Source organism: Enoplosus armatus, chromosome 23 (genome assembly GCF_043641665.1).
Source record: "Enoplosus armatus isolate fEnoArm2 chromosome 23, fEnoArm2.hap1, whole genome shotgun sequence".
NCBI classification, from domain to species: Eukaryota; Metazoa; Chordata; class Actinopteri; order Centrarchiformes; family Enoplosidae; genus Enoplosus; species Enoplosus armatus.
This window is the reverse complement of record NC_092202.1, coordinates 3193782-3214872: the sequence shown is the minus strand read 5'-3', so window position 1 is coordinate 3214872 and position 21091 is coordinate 3193782. Positions and strand designations below refer to the sequence as shown.

The window sequence follows — 21091 nt, the reverse complement described above, 5'->3', positions numbered from 1 at the left end:
GGATGCACTTCTGACTGAAAGGGCGCTTTTACTTGTTTCAGTTTTTTGTTTTTCTGCAGAGTTGGTGGTCAGAATATCTCTTGTTTGGAAATAGCAGCTGACGCCCGAGCCACGCCTGCCCTCGCTTGATTTTGAGATTTCTGTCTTTCTGTAATAATAAAAGCTTTTCAAAGAGTTTCAAAGTTCTTTCTTGGCCTTGGAAACAGCAAAACAGTGTATTTAGAAGCTGAAGCCTGAGCTTTTGACCACATCCAGTTCCTTCTTAGCCTTGGAAACAGGAAAACCATCTCCAGGTCCATTTAGTAGCTGTCCAGGTGCTTTTGACCATCTCACATGAGCTTCTCAACAAGCTGCTGTCGGGAAACCGCTGCGACAAGTGAGAAATGAGCTCTTAAGATCAGAGACAAAAGTTCAAACTCTCATCGATCAAAGCTCCTCACAGCAGATTCAAGAGTATCTGACACAGTGAGAGAAAACCAGCTGTTTCATGCTGCTAAATACGGTTAACACTCCTAACTCAAGGTCCACTTACTAGCCTTTTCCCGAGCTTTTAAACGTATCAACCGGTCTTCATCATCACATGGAGTCTCCTCAGTAGACACGCAAGCTCACTGGCCGCTTGAAAAGAGTGGTTTGACAAAGAAATTCCAAACTCAAGGTCCACTTACTAGCTTTTTTTCAAGAGCTGTCAACCATATCACACTGTCTTCATCAGCATCAGCTGCTATTTTGAAGGTCAAGGATGAACTTTGATGCTTAACATTAAGGAAGTCCTGAAAGTAAAAACAACAGATTCATCCCCACGACCACTGAGCAAACCCCATCCGCTGATGAAGACCATGTGATGTGGTTGAAAGCCCCTAAAAAAAAAAAAAAGTGGTCCTTGAGTTGGGACTATTTCCAAATTCAAGAATAAACGGATGCTTAACTAAATAAGTTCGATTCTACAATTCCATCTGAGAACATGTTTCTTACTTTCTTGTATTATTTAAAAAAAGAATATTAACAATAATGATAATAAATAAATAATTAAAGATGAACTTTTGACTGCCGGGCCGTCGCGCTCCGGCACCTTATTCCTAACCAAAGGTCACTTTGTTTAAAGACAGAAACCTCTCTTTGTCTCACGCAGATGTCTCTCTTTGTCTCGCACAGATGTATTGTGGGTGCTGTATCTTTTTAAATCTGCTCCGTGTGAAAGCAGTGATGTCATAGCAAATATTTGGCTTTTTTCGACCGCTGATGCAAAACAGCTGTTTTGACATCACTGGTCAGGCTGTGGACAGACACGCAGCAGGCTTCAAAGTTATAACCTTCAGAGCGCGGCGCACCATACGGTTCAGTGTTAAATTGCTCTTTGAAGCCGGATTATGCACTTTGAGCCCCGTAATGAAAGGGGGCATTTTTGTCCCACAGTCCAGTTTTTTTAATTATTGATGAATAAAAGAAGAAAATGTGTCTTTGCTTCTCTGTCTTATCTTATTTTGACATAGCACGGTAAGAATCTGAGTGGCCTTTCTGTTCCTTTTATCTCTCCCTCTGCTTGTTTCTTGTTTGCCATATGAAAGACCTTTGTGTTTTTAAATATCAGCGCTAAAATGCTTCTTTTTATTGAGGAGACACCCGAAGAATCATCTACACATAAAGGAAAGTAAATGGATTGTACTGGAGTGACCCTGCACACACAGAGGAACACTCAGCTGTACGTCATGAAGTCACAAAGCTCTGATAGAAGTCGGAGACACATGACTCCGCAGTTCATCAGCGAGCATGAACGCCTCATTACCTTTTGAGGATTTTAAGAAACTCGTGAGTTCTTTGGCTGTAAAACGATTCTTAAAATTAAGTGAAATCAATGAGCCCATGCAAGAGTCGGCATCAGTGTGGCCTTCTGAGATCAATGAACAACGGTCGACTTCCTAAAAACACTAGTTTGATAGTGGCGTCTTGTGCATTTGTTGGGGACTATTTTCAGCCGTGGATGATCACACATGTGGTGCCCTAGTGAGTAATTATATTGAACTGACTCAAAGTAAACGGACGTAATGTAAGAACGTGTCATCTCACTGGCTGAACAGAGGAGCTCCACTGAGGACATGAGATCAATTCATCGTTAATGATAATGAGGAAAGCATAGAATATCACCAGACGCGTCCTTTAGGATTTTATGCATTCATAAGATTACCACGGCGCTGCTGTGAGGTGTGTTTGCCCGTCAATAGGAGGTCGTTGATGGGGGCAATGATGACGTAACCGTAGCAACATTGTTATGCGAGTGGCTTGATCTGATCTGGGGTTTCATTCTGAGCAGCACTTCCTTATCTTATTCTGCGCTACAGTTGGCTATTCAAAAGCAAATGTCAGTCACGTCACGCCGACACACACGCACGCACACACACACACACACACACACACACACACACACACACACACACACACACACACACACAGGGAGGGGTTGGAGGCCTGCAGTGTTGTTAGTGATTTCCAGCTGATACACAAACACAAAAGACCTCTGTGTCTGGCGTCGACCACCCTCCCTCTCCTTATTCATCCCTCAGGCCGAGTTTGTGTCCAGCGACCCCTCCCCCCTGGAACCCCCCCCCCGCTCCCCCCCTCCCCCACTTCCATCTTTACATCCCGACTCCTTCACTGTGATACTGGAGTTTCTTCAGCGTCTTTAGCAGCAGCCATTTGTTTAATACAAAAGGCTCAGTGTTGTCACGGTATAAGTATTAAATGCTAAGCGACAGACTCGTGTAATCTTTGGGGAATTTCTCCTAAAGCAGAAAGCCTCAGATGAACAGCTGTCTTAGTTATATATATATTTATATATACATATACATACAGCACATTCTCAGGGCATTTCAAAACTCAGATAATACAATCGTGATATCAGCATTCCTACAGCACCTGTGCAGCTTAAACTGCTTTAACTCGTCCGTAAAGCCTGATGAGACTTTGCTTCTCCATATCAGCACTTTTCCTCCTTCTGCTAAAACAGTGTTATTAATGAAAAATAAATGTACCTGTTCTTCACTTCCAGCTGAACGTTGTACGTCATTTGCTGTAGAGAAGAAATAATCTATTGATGCTTTTGGAAGAGGCACTGGGAGAAGCCCGGCGCTGCCAGTTAGCTCGATGTGAGATTTATCACTTTCTCTCAAGTGTTCATATTTATCTTTCATCTTTATCTCACTGACCGGTAGACTGCCAAATATTTGAAAGCCGTTCATTATTACATCACAGTGTTTCTGGGGTTTTGTTTGAGCTTCTTTGCCCTTAAATTAACTTTCAAACTGTTATTTTCTCCTTCAGCTTTCTTCCAAGACTCAAAAAGTGTGAGTCAGCCAAAGTAAATCTGATCTGTCCATTGCTGCTGTTTTGTGTTACGTACAGTATATCACTGATGGTGAAACACACCCTTCTCTCCTTTTTGATACACAGAAGATGTTCTTCTATTACCTATCTATTATCCTGGCTCTGAGTGATAAATATAAAAGACAAACGAAGGAGGAATGTATGGTTTTTGGAAGACACTTTGACTCAAAAAAAAAAACAGAGTCCAAAATGAAGAAACTGAGAGGGTGCAGGGTTAAAGAGTGGCAACCAGAGAGTCCAATATAAAAGAAGTTATTGTAGCTTATAATCTGCTCCACTAAAGAAGCTTTGTCTGCAGTTATGAGTCAGGAGTCGATTGGGTCAAACACATGTTTTAAATATGTAAAACTGTGTGAACCTATTGTGAATGACAGTTAGAGCTTTTATTTCTCTCAATGTCTCTTTGTGGAATAAAATTACGTGCAACCCTGCGAGCAAAATCCATAGTTTTATCATTTCACGTTTATGTTTTGTTGCACACTTTGCATAAAAACTTGTTTTCCCCCACAGCATGTTTAAGTTTGTATATTTTCTAGGCTGAAACGGGCAGCATTGCTCCAGTGAACCCTTATAAGGATGTAAAACCTGTGGGAAACACTGTGCCAGTCTCCAGCATCTACATATTTGTACATGGAGCATTTGCAGACCAAACACTGTTATAACGTCACGACCGGTAGACTCGGCTTCCAGCTTCAGTAGTCGCTGCTGAAACAGGCTGCAGGCTTTGCTGCAACCTTGAAAAGAAAAAGCGGCATGTTGGGTATCTGATGAAGTCAGGGTTTCATTCACCACAATCAAGGGTGTTTTTGTTGATCCGTTTTTTTGTTGGAAAGTCCCTATACTACGCTGCTTCTGCCTCTGTGAATCCTTAAGTTGTTGCGTTCACGTGTAGCATCGTCTCTTCACCACACAGTCTCCTTGGTTCAGCCTTTTTATCTCTTTTTTATTTATAGCATATTCCCTGGATGTGCACCGACTTCCTGGATCACAAGTCTGCCTCCGCTGCCTGCATGAAAAATAAAATGGAAAAGCTGACACAAACACGACTGTGAGATAAAAGAATAAACACACGAGTCCTATGAAGTCATCACACTGTCAGCAGAAAGTGTGAAACCACGCTGTGCGTTTTGATAAACGGGCTCCGTTTTGACAGTCTAAACAATACGTGTTCGAGGCTCACCACCTTGCAGGCTTTAGCAAGACTCTTTCGCAAGTTTGTTTTTATATAAAATATATTTCCTAAGGGCTTTTTTTCTTTTTTTTTGAAACAGTATATTGAAAGAAAGCTGTGGTCTTTAGAGATGATTTAGTGCAAACATCAGGCAGGCGAGACTGGGCAAAAAGTGAATCATAGCATTTGTTTTCACCTGCCAGATGCAGCAGATGTGCGGGATCGTCGGACAGTGCAGAACGTTAAGAAGCGTTTATGAGAGACATTTTGCAGATGAATCAGTGTTTTAATTGTGTTGGAACACTTTTATCTTGTTCGTTTGCCAGATACGAGCTCCAAAACACAAAAGCACAACTGACAAGACTGCAAAAACAAACACAATCGCATACAAGCAAAATAATCAAAACAACTTTTATGCTTTATATGACTTTATGTTGTCTTCTGTAAAACAACCTGTATTGTTGCACATAAGGAAATAATGCTAAATATGATCCAACATTCAAAATATGCATGAAACTATTGTATGAGCATTAACATCAGAACACATATAACCTGTGGTAACCTAACGTCTCTCACAGTAGGCCCTTATTTAAAGTATACCTTGCACAGAGCCACCTAACCCTCCTTCAAGTGCCGTATAGTTTGTTGTTCCTGACCTATTAAAGGTTTGTCTGACGACGTCAAAGTCCGTGCTGAAGCGATAAAATGGAGATATGAGGAGGCCAACGATTGTGTTTACATGCACACGCGAGTATTGCTGAGGCAAGCATGTCACGTCGTTTCTCTGGGAACCGAATTTGACGGAGCACAGAAATCAACACTGATGACTTCGGTTGTTTACATGCCACGGTCCTCTGATGAGACGGGGACGTGAACATTTACAGAGAGAGATCAAGTATTATTCCTGGCCGATATCTCAAAAGGATTGTCAACATACTGATATCAAATGCAGAACTTATTTTAGCAATTGAGCCCACATTTTGTAGCTCTAATTTGATTTAAGGGGCATAAGCATTCACTCTGCATATCCATCTCTTAGGTATATTTGATTGTTACTACATCAGGAATTTGATTGAGAACAGAAAAAGAAAATGAAATCATAAAACATCCTTGGAGTTTGTGTCACACTACACTGTGACATGAAGTCATTACATGTCTCTGGACACCTTTTTGTCTTTATTATGACGCACTCGTGCAGGTATTTGTATTGATATTAGCGTTTGCTCGTGTGAAACGAAACTTAAAACACAGAGAGTCCAAGAAAGAGAAGACTGAGGCTGTAAAACAACCCCGCCTTGGCCTAGTTTCGTGCTGTTTGTGTCCTTAGGAGTAAAAACTCTGTTGTGAAAGAGATTAAGGGTGACAGCCAGAGAGGCAGAGAGACATAAAGAGACACAGGGAGGGAGGAGAACGAGGAGAGGGGGGGTTAATACGGTCGTCAGCTATGTGGAAATACAGACAGAAACACAAACAAGCACATATAGGAAAGTAAAAACACGTACAAAGTGAGAAGCAGCTCATTAATGCGCTGTTTGTTGTGCATAAACTGTTTTTATCCTGTTTTTGTTCTTTGCCGTGAAACTGTCGGCTGAAATCGATAAAAGAGCGAGAGGAAGAGAAGCGAGCTAATAACCCACCGGAGGGTGATATCAATCTCTTCTTTTCTCATGTGTGTGAAGTCAACTGCTTCCTCGGCTGTACACAACATTTGTCTGGCAGGAAACTCCCACAGCAAACAGGTCAGTTATCAGTGACTGGCATCGAGTCGGCCACTGGTGCGTTACCTGTCGTAAAAAAAAACAACAACCCTGCTTTTCAACGATAAACCACTAATGAGCGATTCCTGTTTGTGAGTAAATCACAGTCAGATGACGGCGCTACGCGTACACAGTGACTGCCAGCAGCGCTCTCGGATTAATATGTAAGATATGATGCTTTAAACATTTTAGGTAATTGGACAATTTGCTTGAAAATAAACGAAACAAGGGAAAAAGTCTGAATTGCTGTCACAAAAACAAATCCTAGCACCAGGTCCATTCTCTGGAGATTTCGGCCACATGTCGCGTTCTTCATCGGTGGATGCTGTTTGCTCGGTTGCCATGGAGACGGCTCAGTTGTTATCACGTGGAACTGCGAGAGATGTGGCTGAAAGCTCTGGAAAATGTCCAGTAAGTGGTCCCCGAGCTAAGAATCATTTGCCAAACAGCTGTTCATAATGAATCTTCAAGATCAATTAATTAACTATTGATTCATTTGAATGTAATTTCAGTTATTTGCCGTACTATTGTCCAATCAGACTCAACTTTTACTGTCCAGTGCAGTACGACATTGAAACCGATGTACTGCTTATACTTTATCATAGTTTAGGCCATGTAGCCTTCATGACAAGTTTTAGTGAACTATGGAAAAGCAAATACACAGTAGTTAAAGTGATTTTAACTGTGCTGTGATAATATGTAGTATATGGAGGAGCAAAGTGTCTTTTTCCTGTTGTTGTTATGTGTTAAAACTAAAAAAGCACCAAGAAAAAGAAAATCTGACAGAGGAGTGGAAACGAGACGCGATCAGATGTGAGGAGAGCTGAAGGTTACAGAAGATTTCTTCACATACCGTTTCTATGAAAAACAAAACCCTCCGCGGCTCTTCTGCCTTTTCTCCTCCGCTCACATCTGATCATGTGAAGACACCGGTGAAGATTTATATTATTACTTCTGGGCACTCTGCGAGACCAGGCTGGACTGGCTTCTGTAAAGCGAATGCAATGAGGGGATAATCTTTTCCTTCTGCACACAGATTTACTCAGCTGGTCTGAGGACTCCAACCACCGTCACAACCATGAGCCTGCCAGCCTTCATCTCTGCGTGAGGCCACATTAGCTGCTGCTAGCATAACACATGCAAATATCAGACCAAACTGTTGGTGGTCAGGCCCGGGCATTGTGGGCAATGTAGGCGTCAAGGAAGAAGAATGTGTGGAATAAAGAATATCTTATATTTGTCACTTTTCTCCCTTTTCTATTATTTTAAATGGAAAGTCTTTGGACTGTTAGTCAGACAAGCATCTGGAATGATACTGGAATATTGTTTTAAGGCCGAAGAAGAATTCAACACTTCAAAACTTTATCAGTGCAGACGTGTGCGTGGAGGATTACCTGCAGTACAATCTTCCACTGGGGAGCTTCTGTGACCACCTGTCAAATTTTAATCTGTTGAGTTATCGCTCTGGATATTCTGCTCCCGCTGACGAGGCCTTAATAGGAAGAACAACACAGTTAATACAACAAAAACCAAAAACATTCCCTTTTCTCCAGATCTACATACCAATCTGGCTTTAAACAAAGTCTGGGTTACTTATTAATCATCGACCCAGCTTCAAGGAGCAACGCCAGCCATTAGGAACACAAACACGCAGGTATTTCGTCTCCATCTCTGGTACACACACACACACACACACACACACACACACACACACACACACACACACACACACACACACACACACACACACACACACAGTGAGGAATGAGTAGCCTCTTAGACCAGATTAGGGTTGATAAGAGTTACACACTGCTGACACACACACACACACATTTCCAGTCCAGGCCTGTCGGGGTCGAGCAGCATATTAAAGTATTGGGTTGCAGCTACTGCTAATCTGCAGAAGAAACGCTCCTTCATGTGCATACTTGTCCCTCTTTCACTCTCAATCCTCTCTTTCACTCTTTTTTTTTTCCTCTTCTTCTCTTGTTTCCCATAATTGTCCGTCATCTTTCGCTCTCTGGTTTTCTTTTTTTTACCCACCAACGTTCTGATTTTTGGCGCTGCAGTCTCACTTAACTCTGTGCCGTCAGATATTAAAGTTTGAACTGGGACACGAAGGAAAAATAAAAGTTTATCTTGATGTTTGATCAGATGGAAGTCATTTCTCTCTGATCTAATCAGCCGGGTCACAGCTGGTGTTTTCAGTTGTTAAAGGGGCACTCCACCAAGTTTCCTCCTCATTCTATAATATCTTGAAAATATCTTGAGACGTCAAATGTTAAGTCGTGTTGGCAGCGAGGCTCTCGGGATGGCTGCCAGTCAATCAGCCGCTCGGTCCGCCAGTGTGGTCCGGGCGGGAATATGTCAACAACTGTTGGATGGATTACCATGAACTTCTGCACAGACGTTCATGTTCCCCAGAGGGTGTCTCTGTGGCACCGCCATGAGGTTAGCATCTGGGATTTTGAGTGAAATGTTTGAACAACTTTTGGATGGATTGCCATTAAATTAGGTCGCCCATGACGACTTACCTACAAAATACTTAAATACTTACCTACAAAACCAGTGACATTCCCATCAGCCTCACCTGCACTTTCTGTTTAGTGCTAATTAGCAAATGTTAGCATGCTAACTTGTAATCATTATACATGCTTAAAATCTTAGCATTGTCATTGTGAGCATGTTAGCATGGTGACGTTCACATTTAGCCTCACAGAGCCGCTAGCATGGCTGCAGACTCTTAGTCTCGTGAACAGAAAACCTTCATTATAAACTGGAGTAGTGTGTTTTCGTCTTGCTTTGTGGGAGGTGTAGGATCTAGCGTTTTGGAGCTGGGCCCATACGAGGGTCAGGCTACACCACCCTCCGCTGCTTCAGTTTGGATAATAAATGAGTCTCTTCCAGGTGTTCCAACATTATGAAAGTGTGATACTAAACTGCTGGAGTGCACCTTTAAAGGTAAATCAGTGTTTTGGTCTGTGGCCCAAACTGCAACAGGAGGGATGTGGTAGAAGTGGATAAGACCTGGCAAAAATAAATCTTTCTTAAGCAAAGAAGATCACAATTTATTGATCATACTAACGTTTCGGTCAGAGGGAAGTGATACTTTCCAGCGCACCTGCATCAGAGATAGTTGGATGTCACACCAGCTCATCTAACTCTCATTTTTCCCCCCCGTTTCTCTTATTTATGCCTTCGTTGTTTAGCTTTTGGCCAGACAAAGACAAGTTTGGCGTGAAGAAATCAGACTGCTTTTAGTGTCTCTGTCTGTCGCTCTGGACAGGGTGAAAGAGGAGAGTTCAGGGTTTATTTGTTGTTATTGTTGTTGCAGCTGGAGAGGTTTTTTAGACTTGTGTTGTTCCAGACTGCCCTAAAGCCCGTAGAAACACACACACACACTGACCGAGCCCTGGTGTCGGTCAAGACCTACATGTGGTGCAGGTCTTGCTGGCAGTGAACTTGAACTTTGCGGCTCGTCACATCAGAGGCCAAAGGCTGATTTACTGGAAACAAAAGTGGCCCACTTAACGAGGGCAATAGTGTAGCCTTTCACAGTAAACCACCGCGTGACAACCGCCAAAACCCTCATTAAGGGGCAAAGCCCACAAACAGTCATAAACATGACTTACTTCCTGGTGCCAGAAAGCGCTCTGGCGAGGTCAGATGTGCAGTGTTTATTGCTTTAAAAAAAAAAAGCATTTGACTGAAGGCAAGAATAATGATGAACTGTCAACAATGACGTCCATCAAACTAGGGAAAGGATGGGGACATTGTTCAAAGCAGACCTGATAACGGTGATGTTATCAGAGGTCATCGTGGGGCCCCAGTCCTGCTTATGATCTTTTCAGCCTCTCTGTCTGGTCCCTCTTGAATGAGAAGCACCTCAGGAATAAAGGTGCATTTAATAACAGGGGAGAAGCTCGAACTAGAAGTCAGCGAAGAGCTTCAGAAATCCTAATTTACGATAAGCGCTGAAGGGAACGTGGAGAAGAGTTACAAACCGAACATGTACATCTCCACAGCGCTGGTTCTAATATAACTTTTGTTAGATATCTGACTCTCTTGACAGAATATATGGGTCCAGGGAGCTCATTTTGGCAAGGCCGACTGGAAGCCAAATGCTACATATTGCTCGCTGCAGTAATAAATAATAATGACCTGGTTTAACAAAAACTCTCCAATCTAGCAAGCATGGCAGTCGGTAGCTGCTGGACTCCAGGTGATTGAGGGGAAGAAAACTAATGATGCAGCCTTGTAGGAGCTAGTGACATGTTGAGTAACTGAGTTATTGTTATTCGATGAAAAGAGTAATTCCTTTTTATGCTTGACCAGCATGACATTCAGTCATATTTACAGAAAAGGTCATCTGAAGTAATTTAAACATTTAACATTCATTTTACAAATGACCCGTTTCTGATACATGGTATTCGATAACTTATAATCTTGCCTATCATTCAGTGCATGCTGTTGTCATTAGCAAACTGCTACAACAAGCTAAAGCACTCATTACCTGGGATTATCCCATGTTAGCCGTCATTGACCTTCCAGTTAAAGGGCAGAATAATGACTTCAAGCTGCAGCAATCCAAACAAGAATCTGTCCAAAAGCACCAGTAGGTTTCCTTCTGATTGCAGATTCATCACACTGAAGCCAAGAGCGACTGTGCGGTTGTTGTGATCTGATCACACCTGATGGAAATGCCGCTGTGTTCAGCTGCGGCGCTGCTGAGAGTATCTGTTTCTGTTTCAGCTGCATTTCATTGTGCCAAGTTGAGTGTTTTCATATGTTCATAGAAGCCCGCTTCAGGAAATATCCATCAACTCCACGCATCCATTAGCTGTACCCACTTATCCTTTAGAGGGTTGGGGAGGAACTGGAGCCGATCCCAGCTGACACTGAGGCATCGGGTCCACCACAGGGCTGGCACACAACCATTCACACTCGCATCCTACGGGCAGTTGAGTTAGCAAGAATCATTTCTCAAAAGTATATCTTTAAATTTCACATTCATGTCTTTAATTTAGCGTCTTTGCAATCCATCTCAGGTTTGACCCCTTTCACTCTAAATGCATTAATATCTAACTCCATACAAGGTGTTTTAGACACAAACCAGATGCAGATAGTAGGTGAGAAAACACTGTAAATTGACAGTGGCACCTTCAACCACGAGGCTGGTCAGAAGTCTCTGACTTAGCGAGCTTCCCCTGCTGTGAACCCAAATTACGCATGCGGCCTCTACAGCTGATTTCACTCTTTAGCCATGTAGTAGTGTCCCATGTGAGCTTTTTAGGCGTTAAAGACAGCAGACATGTTGAATTTGTATATTGGAAACATGCTGTTCTGGAGTCGCCCTGACAGAGGCCTGAAAGCTCACAGTAATTTATTTCTTTTTAATTTTTGTTCTTTTCTCGTTCAACTGCAGCCACATGCAGGGCAAAAAATCTGTTGCCAATTTTCTCTCTGTTTTTTAAGTGTGTGTGTGTGTGTGTGTGTGTGTGTGCGTGTGTGCGCTCGGGTAATTTTCTGCCTTCAGGACTTGAGGAACGCGAGGCCGAGACAGGCACGCTACACCTAGCGAGACAAGCTAGCGCGGCCCAGTCAAAGCTCTGTGCTTTACTTGTATTGGGTTCCCCTTAGAGTATATAGGGTATACACAAGTGGGGGGCCCCCCATGCTTGCATTCACACAGTCACACACACACACGCCAAAGCCCAGAGCGATCATGTCCAATTTGCAGGTTGGGTTGAGTGTTTGGTGCAGGAGAAACAGGCCCGCTGCCAGGAATAACACCACGGTTATGGATGAGCGTTAAAAACAGTGGTGAGATTAATCATATTCAGGATTTTGTGGCATTTCAGTAAATGAATCGGGGAGATTTATACCACAGGGGGCTCAGTGGTACTTTAGACGGGCCACATGACTAGTAACCCGCGGCCTACTGGTTAAAAGGTGAACAGACGTAGAAATAAAAAGTAGGAGAGACTTAGAAATCAGTAAGAAAAGGAGGGAATAAGAAGAGGTGAAAGGTTAGCATGTAGAGAGAGGATTAACAGTGAGGTTTTATGAATGATGGGTGATGAAGTGACAAATGAAAGGATGAGAAAAGAGAGACAGATGTTCGAGGAAAAAGGAACGATAAACGACTGAAAATATATGAAAAAGGGCGACTGAAGCTTGATTTACAAAGTGGGAAAGACATAAACAGTCCGTACAGAAAGCATTAGCATGTGAGTGTGTGAGAGAAGAAATACTGAGTGTGTGAGAGAGAGAAGATGCATCTGTGTGTGTGAGTACATACATATATATATGTGTGTGTGTGTGTGTGTACATCTCTGTGTCTACATCTGGGGAAGATGAAACGGAGGCCGCTCGAGGATGCGGGGGGGGGGGGGGGGGGAGATATAAAACAGAGACATGACGGAGAGGAGATGTGCGCCGTCTGGAAAAAAAAAAGAAAAGAGGAGAACGCTTAGAGTTCATTACCGTGATGATTGAAGGAAGCAGGAGAGGAGGAGGAGGAAGGAGGAGGAAGATGTGGCCCAAAACTACAACTTAATTCTTACATGTTTGAATATGATGTGACAGATTCACACTGAGGAGGACGACACAAGAGACTTTAAAATGCGACACGTTACGGAAAGGCGTGAGTTGCTCACAGCTGCAAGAAAGTGAAAAGAAATGCTGCAGAAGCTCTTTGTAATATTTCCTGTTTGTGTGTGGATTTCTTTCTATTTGCCAAAATGGTGCTAAATAAATGATAGTTAATAGTGAAGCGTTCAGAGTTACGAATACTGAGAGAAGGGACTTGGATATACTGCAGGAGTAGTAGCTTATGTATACATATACATGCGTTGGCACATTCCTTATACTTTAACACTCGGCCTGAATATCTTATTCTTAAATTATTACATTTAATATTTACATGATAATATATTTTTGTACTTGTGCCACTAATATGGCCATCCTTATCTCCATTTACAACATCTACAGGATTGCATGTCTGTCTGGTTTCACCCCTTTTCCCTGATTTTATGTGAAGTTTTTTCTCATCTGAGTCAAAGGTCTACGGTCGTCTAAGGAGAGTGTCGTAAAAGATTGTAAAGCGTCCGTGTCAAATCTGTGATTTGGGGCTATTTGAATAAAACTGACTTGAGTTATCTGTAAAATAATTTACAACCATGTTTATAACAACCCTTTCAGTCTGAACACACACACACTCACAACCAGTATGTGCTATTCATCCGTCACAGCAAAGAAAAACAGAACAATTGCAGGTGAATTATTAATTCCACGCTCATAAAAGTTGAATAAACACACTTTATTCTGCCGTCAACATTTATCACCACCGAAAGGTCGACATTCATGTGAGCCACAAACGTCGTTGACGATCTTTTCTTTCCTCTGTTTCTCTCAGGTGACAGAGAACATCATCTCCAAACAAACCTTCATAGGTGAGTATCTGCCTCTCTTTACACACACATATAAATATAATATATAATATATACAACGTTTCTGACAATCCTTCATATCCTCCTCTCTCCCTCAGAGGCGAGGACCATGCCTCGCTCTTTCAACATCTCGGGGTCAAAGTTCATGACCTCGGTGGCCCAGAGGCCGTCTGCCCACTTGACCCTCAGAGACACCAGCTCGCAAGGTGAGCTGTTTGTGTGTCAGTGGTTAAAACTGGGGGTTTCAGGAAGACGGCAAAGTGTTTTGTGTGTTTGTATCATTAATGTCAAAGGAAAACGTGTAAAGGAAGGTGGGAAACACTTTTATTTTGTGATGCTGTATAACTGTATTTATTCCCAGCCTACATATGTCTACTTAAATGATGCAGACATCTGGAACGAACAACATTAAGGCACCAACAGCAGGCTGATTTGTGTATGAAGGCAGAGGAGCGCTGACAAATCGGGGTCGAGCAGGGGCGGGACTTATGGGATGCACTGGTAAACCGACGTGACAGAATGAGACAGTGATGCATGAAAACATGCATTTAAGTCTGGACAGTTGGAGCAGCTCTTGCTAATGCTATCTCACAAAAGGACAAAAGAATCCCTTAAAATATTCTTTAAAGTGCCTCCATCATCTTTTTGTCTATGCATCCTTTTAACATAAACTCAGGAACTCCCTTCATCTTCCCTTACTGTGCAAGCGTAGGGAACACGCTGCTCAAGGATCAAATTCAGTTGTTTTACCCATTAAACTCATCTTGTGCACATGAAACATTTAATTGCACCCTGAAGGATTCGGCTTCTTTGCGTCTGACCGATCGTTCTTTAAATAAATATCACTTCCTGTGTGCCAGATGCCTTTTCCTACAAGAAATGCTGTCATGAACTGGCTCATAGATAAGAATAATGACAAGCGCATGTGTGTTATTAATCGTGGAATTTAAAGTTGGAATGTGTTTTTCGTGTGTGTGTGTGTGTGTGTGTGTGTGTGTGTGTGTGTGTGTGTGTGTGTGTGTGTGTGTGTGTGTGTGTGTGCGTTATCCAGACCTTCGTATCGTTTCATCTGAGACTGGCGTGCAAGCTGAAGGGTGTTGACAATCTGGCAAAGTTCACTTGATGTTGTTTCCCTTGGGTTGACAAAGGGCAAGGATGGTGTTATATATATGTGTGTGTGTGTGTGTGTGTGTGTGTGTGTGTGTGTGTGCGCGCGCAGGGAAGAGAGGTTGAGGTTCACACTTTCAGCCTGGATTTCTCATAAGGAAGTACAAGAGCAAGAGACTAAATGATTAATAAACTATTATCTTACTAATGTGAAGGAAACAATAGCGTGTTAGCCAAGCAGAAGCATTACCACACACACATCATCATCATCATCATCATCATCACACACAGGAGTAGCTATAATACACCAGCATTTGAAAAGTTTTCACAATTAACTTTTCTCTGCAGTTTTTCCTCCAGCTTTGAATGTGCAATCCAACATTCCTACACAACATGCAAACATGCACATGAATGATGATGATGATGATGATGATGATGATGAAGGCATGAAGCAGGGCAGACAGGAAGCGATGCATGCATGCTTGTCGAAGGTGGAAGGAAAGCCGGAGACTTGCTGGCAGATTAAAGTCAGGATCAACAGGTTAACTGCGCTAAATCAGTGCGCCACGCATATTAAACAGCTGGTAACCGTAGCAACGGGACGCTTGCTTCACGCTGGTTGGCCTGAACCGCGCGTCGAGTCCGACTACAAATATTGGATTACCTTTTTTTTTTTTTTTATGCCTGTGGCGCTGTAAAGTAGCCATTTTATACGCGCAGTAACACACTCCTGTGTACACAACAGGACGCCCCGTGAAGGTTTCAGTGAAACTTTAACGGTTTAATGGTGCACCCCATTGCTCAAACTCAGGCAGTTTTAAAGCTAGCCGAAGAGGAGTGCTACTCTTGGGTCACATATTTCATCACCGGTTCTCTTTCCTGTCGTATCGTTTTGTCAGGCGCTACTGCTGTTGAGCTTTTTGGCAAATACTCGTCCACATGATGCACCTACAGATCCTTGGCTGCCTCCTGTCTTTTTATGAGAATCATACTTCATGGACCGATGATTTCTAGACACGGTTTACTGGAATATTTGAAGTTCAGACAGTTTTTTGGGTTTTTTTCTTGGTTTGTTTTTCTCATTTTTCTCTCACCGTTCGTCTTCTAGATCTGCAGCTCATCCTTCCTCCTTCTCTCTTCACCAACAGGGTTCCCTCCCTACCCGATCCCCACGCCGGGCCTCCACCAGTCCTGTCGCCATGTGGTCCGTACGTGGGCCAATCAGAGCTTCGGAGCTCACCTGCACAACATGACCCTGTCCAATGGGAAGCTGCGAGTCCCTCAAGATGGGCGGTACTACCTGTACTCACAGGTGATCATACTGTCCTTTCAGTTTCCTTTCTCTTTCCACACAGGGATGAGCAGCTTTTGAAAATGAAATAAATACAAAATCATAAACATATTGTTTATTATAGAAATTATTTTTTGTGTTTTTACATGTCTGCGTCGGAGGGAAAAAGGTACCTGATTAATGCTAACTTCTTTTGCAATTCAGCCCGTAATGACAACTGAGAAGTAGCAGAGAAATGCTGCTCAAATATATTTTAATTCCACCATTCATACTGGTACAAATAATGATGATTTTCATTATTGATAATCTCAATAAATCAGTACATTTGTATCTTATCTCAATCAGTTAGCTTTGTAGACTAATCAATAAATGTTTTTTTGTCTATACGATGTTAGAAAATACGGACAAGTAAAGTTCTCAGAGCTCAAGGTGTCAAATTATAACTTATAAACTCAAAGGAATTCAGTTTATAATCAGACGGAGAAAAGACACAAATCCTCACATTGTAATTGTCACATATTAGAAATAGTTTCTTGATTTCTTGATAAATTAATGAATTGGATAAAGCATTGATCCAAAGTGCCTTGCCTTAATAGTTTTAGCTTTATTTTGATCATCTGTCTTTTTGTCCGGCCTCCAGGTGTATTTTCGTTATCCGTCCCCAGCAGCCAGTGACGGAGACCAGCGCAGCGTCAGCCACCAGCTGGTGCAGTGCGTCTATAAGAAAACCTCCTACCCAAGCCCCATACAGGTATATTATCCCTTTCCACTTGAAATAATGAGGGCCTGTTGATGGGTATAAACAGTTAAATATCTTTCTCACCTTCATTTTCACCTTTGTGCAGCTCCTGAAGGGGGTGGGAACAAAGTGCTGGGCTCCAGACGCAGAGTACGCCCTCCACTCCGTCTACCAGGGAGGCCTGTTCGAGCTGAGGGCCGGCGACGAGCTCTTCGTCTCCGTGTCTTCCCCAACCATGGTCAACGCTGACGACTCCTCCAGCTACTTTGGCGCCTTCCGCCTGGACCTCTGAGAGGAAAGGATGGAAGGAAAAAGGAACAGATGAGACGATGGATGGATAAATGGGTGGGCTGGAGGCGATGAGTTAGGGGCCTTTTGAATATCCGTCAATTGGGAAAAAAGGGGTCTGTGGGATGTTGGCCTGGATCTTGGATCCTCAGTGTTGGCTTGGACGGATACATTGAAGGATGGAAGGATTGGGGTTTGAAGGCTTCGCTTGAGTGAACGCTGCAAGAGGATGGGGGTGAAAGGGAAAAGAAAGGGTGGATTTGTCTTCCTAACTCTCCATTAAGCAAAATCCAACCGCCGAGAGCAAGATATACATGTGCAATCACGCGAAAATAAATGTGAGGATATCGATTTTCTGTTGATTCTCTGGGAAGCAAAATGCCTTTTTGGATGTCAAAAAGAGAAGTAAACCACAGAAAAACCCGTTAAGACGAGAATCGCTCAAACATAATTAGGCCACCCTGCTGCCTGTATCCCAAATTCAGTGTATCGTGCACGTCAGCAGCCTTTTTTTTTTTTGTGGGAAGCAATCGGACCCTCGGATTTGGATTCCAGACAGAAGAATGTACACACAATAAAAAAATAAAAAAATAAAAAACTCAAGGAAGGACAGTGGGATGGTAGCAGAAGAAAATCAAATGATCAAAACCAAAGCAAAGAAATTGTGGAATATAACTTTTTTTTTTAAAGCGTGCCATGAGAGTACTGTACATATGAGATTTACACAGTGAGCTGCGGTGATTTTTAAGAGTAATTCTTATGTATTTTACCTTGACTGGACTTAAAACCACTTGGATTTTACCGAGGACTATCTACCCGCAACACTAGAACTGTGGATTTTATGCAAGGACATTTTTGAGGAGGAGGATTGCTTCTTCGTACTGGATACAGTAATAAGACTGTGAGAAGCAACAACGAGTGCCTTCTGAACAAAGGAGTCTGCAAGGAAAGGAGGAATGAAAACAAGGAGGAGGGAGACGGAGAAGTCTTGTAAATGCCAATGAGAATGAGCCCAGCAGAAGATAAAAGGAAAGAGAGAGAGAAAGAGGCTGAGGATGGTATGCGGCCCGACCAGTCTGTGTTGTGGATCTTTCTTCTCTCTCTTTCACTTTCCCCCTCGCGGCCTTTTCCGTTTTTTTTTGTTTTTTGTTTTTCATGTAAAGAATTAGATCTATCTTGTCTTTCTCGTCTACCCTGTGAAGCTGCATTTAGTTTTATTTTTTAAATCCGTGACACAAGCACCCAGAAAACAACAGACTTTTTTTTTTATTTGAACAAGAAGACAGACGCACAAACGCAAGAAACATGCACAGAGTTTGGATTAGGTGATTTTCAGATCAAAAGAAAAAGGTTCTAGGTTCTTTAGAAGTCTAGCAGTGTTTCAACTTGTTGGTAGGACCTGCTTCACATTGAAATAAACTCAAAACACCCACATGTCTAAAACAAATTTTCACTTTTACACCAAATGTAGCCGAGTTTTAACCATCTTTTGTCCTGCAAATCACCGAAACCTGTTGCTTTTTGGTTTCATCACGAGCTAAAAAAAAAATCAAAGTTGGTGCTGGAGGATTGATGGTACACAAAAATAGCAAAATAACATCAGGATGATAAACAAGAATGACCTGAAATCAGATCACACATACCTTACTTATAGTCATGTCTGTTAAATATCAAACTAAAGCCAGGAGACTGTTAGCTTAGCTTAGCACAAAGACTGGAAGCTGGGGGAAACAGCTGTCTCTCCCTGTTTCCACTCTTTGTGCTAAGCTAAGCTAACTGCTAACAGAGAGTGGTCTCAAACGCATCTATTTCTTGGCAAGACAGCAAATATGTACCTCAAACTGTCGAACTATTCCTTTAATATGCAGCCACCACCAGATGTGCTTATAATAATAGTTTAAGCAGATAAAAGTTAAGACTGTTAAAAGATGTTGTACTTTCTGTTGACCTGGAAACACAAAACAACACACACACACCCAAAAGAAAAAACATGCAAACCATTTGCGCAATTCTGATATTATATAGCAGCTGGAAACACGCCCACATGATGCAAATCTGGAACGAAACAGTCAATCAAGCGAACAGAGAAAAGGTGAATTTTTAGGCAAACAGGCCAGATTTAGTAACAAGACACAGACGGCCATAAAGGAAGAGAGAGAGAGAGAATATCCACAGACATAAACCATGAGTCAAGCCCTACACGCACAATGTGCAGATACACACACATCACCTCACACCATATCCAGGCTAGTCTGTGCAGCGCAGACACACACATCATCCAGTGTCACATCCAGTGTAAAGACACAAACACACACGCTCATTTATCCACACTGTCTGGCCTCCCTGTGCCATCTGGTAGCTGTCAGTGATCAGTCGGAGGCATGACGGGAGGGAGGGAGTGTGTGTGTGTGTGTGTGCACTTACAGGACGTGTTTGTTCAAAGGGCTTGGTTCACATAGACGATTCATAAAACGAGGTCAAACAAACACATTTCTTTTGTGTGTGTGTGTGTGTACGGGAAGCTCAGTTTGTTTTCCCTGAGAGAAAAGGATTTACACGCTTGCTCACACACTTTTAATAAGGTGACATCCAGGCTAAGCCCGTACCTCTGGCACTGTGGTCCACATATACCTGTGTATCCAAGGTTACCTTACTGTGTGGGTTTTGTTAGGGAAGCTATGAAAACAACAACACATCTTGTTTGTTTTTCTGTGCAAAGCGCAAAATTGGGGGCAAATTTCATTCTTGTGTTTGATTGCTGTTTTAGCTGCTTTTTTGCACCTGGTCACGTTTCTGTTCAGCCCACCGACGCTCCATCACACCAGGCATACCAAGCTCGCTCTCCCTCCCTGAACTAAGTCAGTTTATTATCCAGGATCAGCTTCAACAATCATACGGTCTTTTTCTTTCTTGCACTCCAGCCAAAACAAACAGATCATTGAAACAGGTCCAGCGATGATGATAATAAAAAACACGCACTCATATTATAGCAGCATCTATCCCTGGGCCAGCTGGGAAAACGTTTGATTTGAATGTGTATGAAGCGTGTTTGTACTGGACAGTTTTGTAGCTGTGAACATGTGTAGCACATTGTTGCTAAGAAAATAAACAAATATTTGAACCTTTCCTTGCGTATGTGGAAATTTAGTGTGGCGATGTAGCGGGCAAAGAGAACATCTTGCAACCTGCTGCAGGCATCCCAGTAAGGTCAAAAGATGTGAAAAGTAGGCGTCTAATGCTTGAGATCAACCTGAAGACAAGCGGATTTTGTTGCCCAGTGCACTCTCACATGAAAATCTTTATGAGAACGACTGGCAGCGAAAGGTAACATGCCAAAATGTTTGGGAGCTCCTGATCTAACCGAGACTTCTAGACGTCGTTTGACTTCCATTTCCTCAAATCAGTGCTCACCAGGATGCATTCACTCTGGTGAAGACAGTGAAAGCAATCCACCTGTTTCAGGTCTGCAGCTGACCCCTGACCTTTGACCTCCCTGTGTAGCATTGGGAGACAAAAGAACACCTCCAGGAATCCATAAAGTACCCCACTGTTGTAAATAAGTGGCAGTATTTCTGTTGCGATTTAGTCCAAAGATCATTTTGTTTGAGTTTCTTTTGCAGGAAACACAACTCAGGACTCCCGCTGGTTGGTTAATTAAGTTTCTGAAGTTTGCAGCTCAGCGCTGTCACAATACTTAACTTTTAGTGTTTATGCTTTATCACATAAAAGCCATGAGCCCAGTGTGGGGCCATGTCACCCCAAATCATCTCAGTAATTGGAGACATCTAAATCAAAGGCTGCATAAAGACATAAGTTTATCATTTAATCCTAATGAAAGTAGAGGCCAATTCTAAGCGCCACTTTGGGTTTGTAATGAATGTTTGTAAGGAGGTTAAATTGCTGTTA

General features: G+C 42.5%; 1 protein-coding gene across 1 annotated transcript in view; it reads left to right on the top strand.

Moving 5' to 3' along the window:
- The window catches only part of tnfsf10l (TNF superfamily member 10, like), a 52151-nt gene extending 31840 nt beyond the window's left edge, over window positions 1–20311 (top strand). Inside the window, exons 3-7 of the mRNA XM_070929848.1 lie at window positions 13727–13763; window positions 13859–13966; window positions 16016–16179; window positions 16799–16909; window positions 17004–20311. Coding sequence (XP_070785949.1) covers window positions 13727–13763; window positions 13859–13966; window positions 16016–16179; window positions 16799–16909; window positions 17004–17189 — 606 coding nt within the window. The 3' untranslated portion in view covers window positions 17190–20311. The remainder of the gene's footprint in view (window positions 1–13726; window positions 13764–13858; window positions 13967–16015; window positions 16180–16798; window positions 16910–17003) is intronic.
- The last annotated feature ends 780 nt before the right edge of the window (window positions 20312–21091 follow it).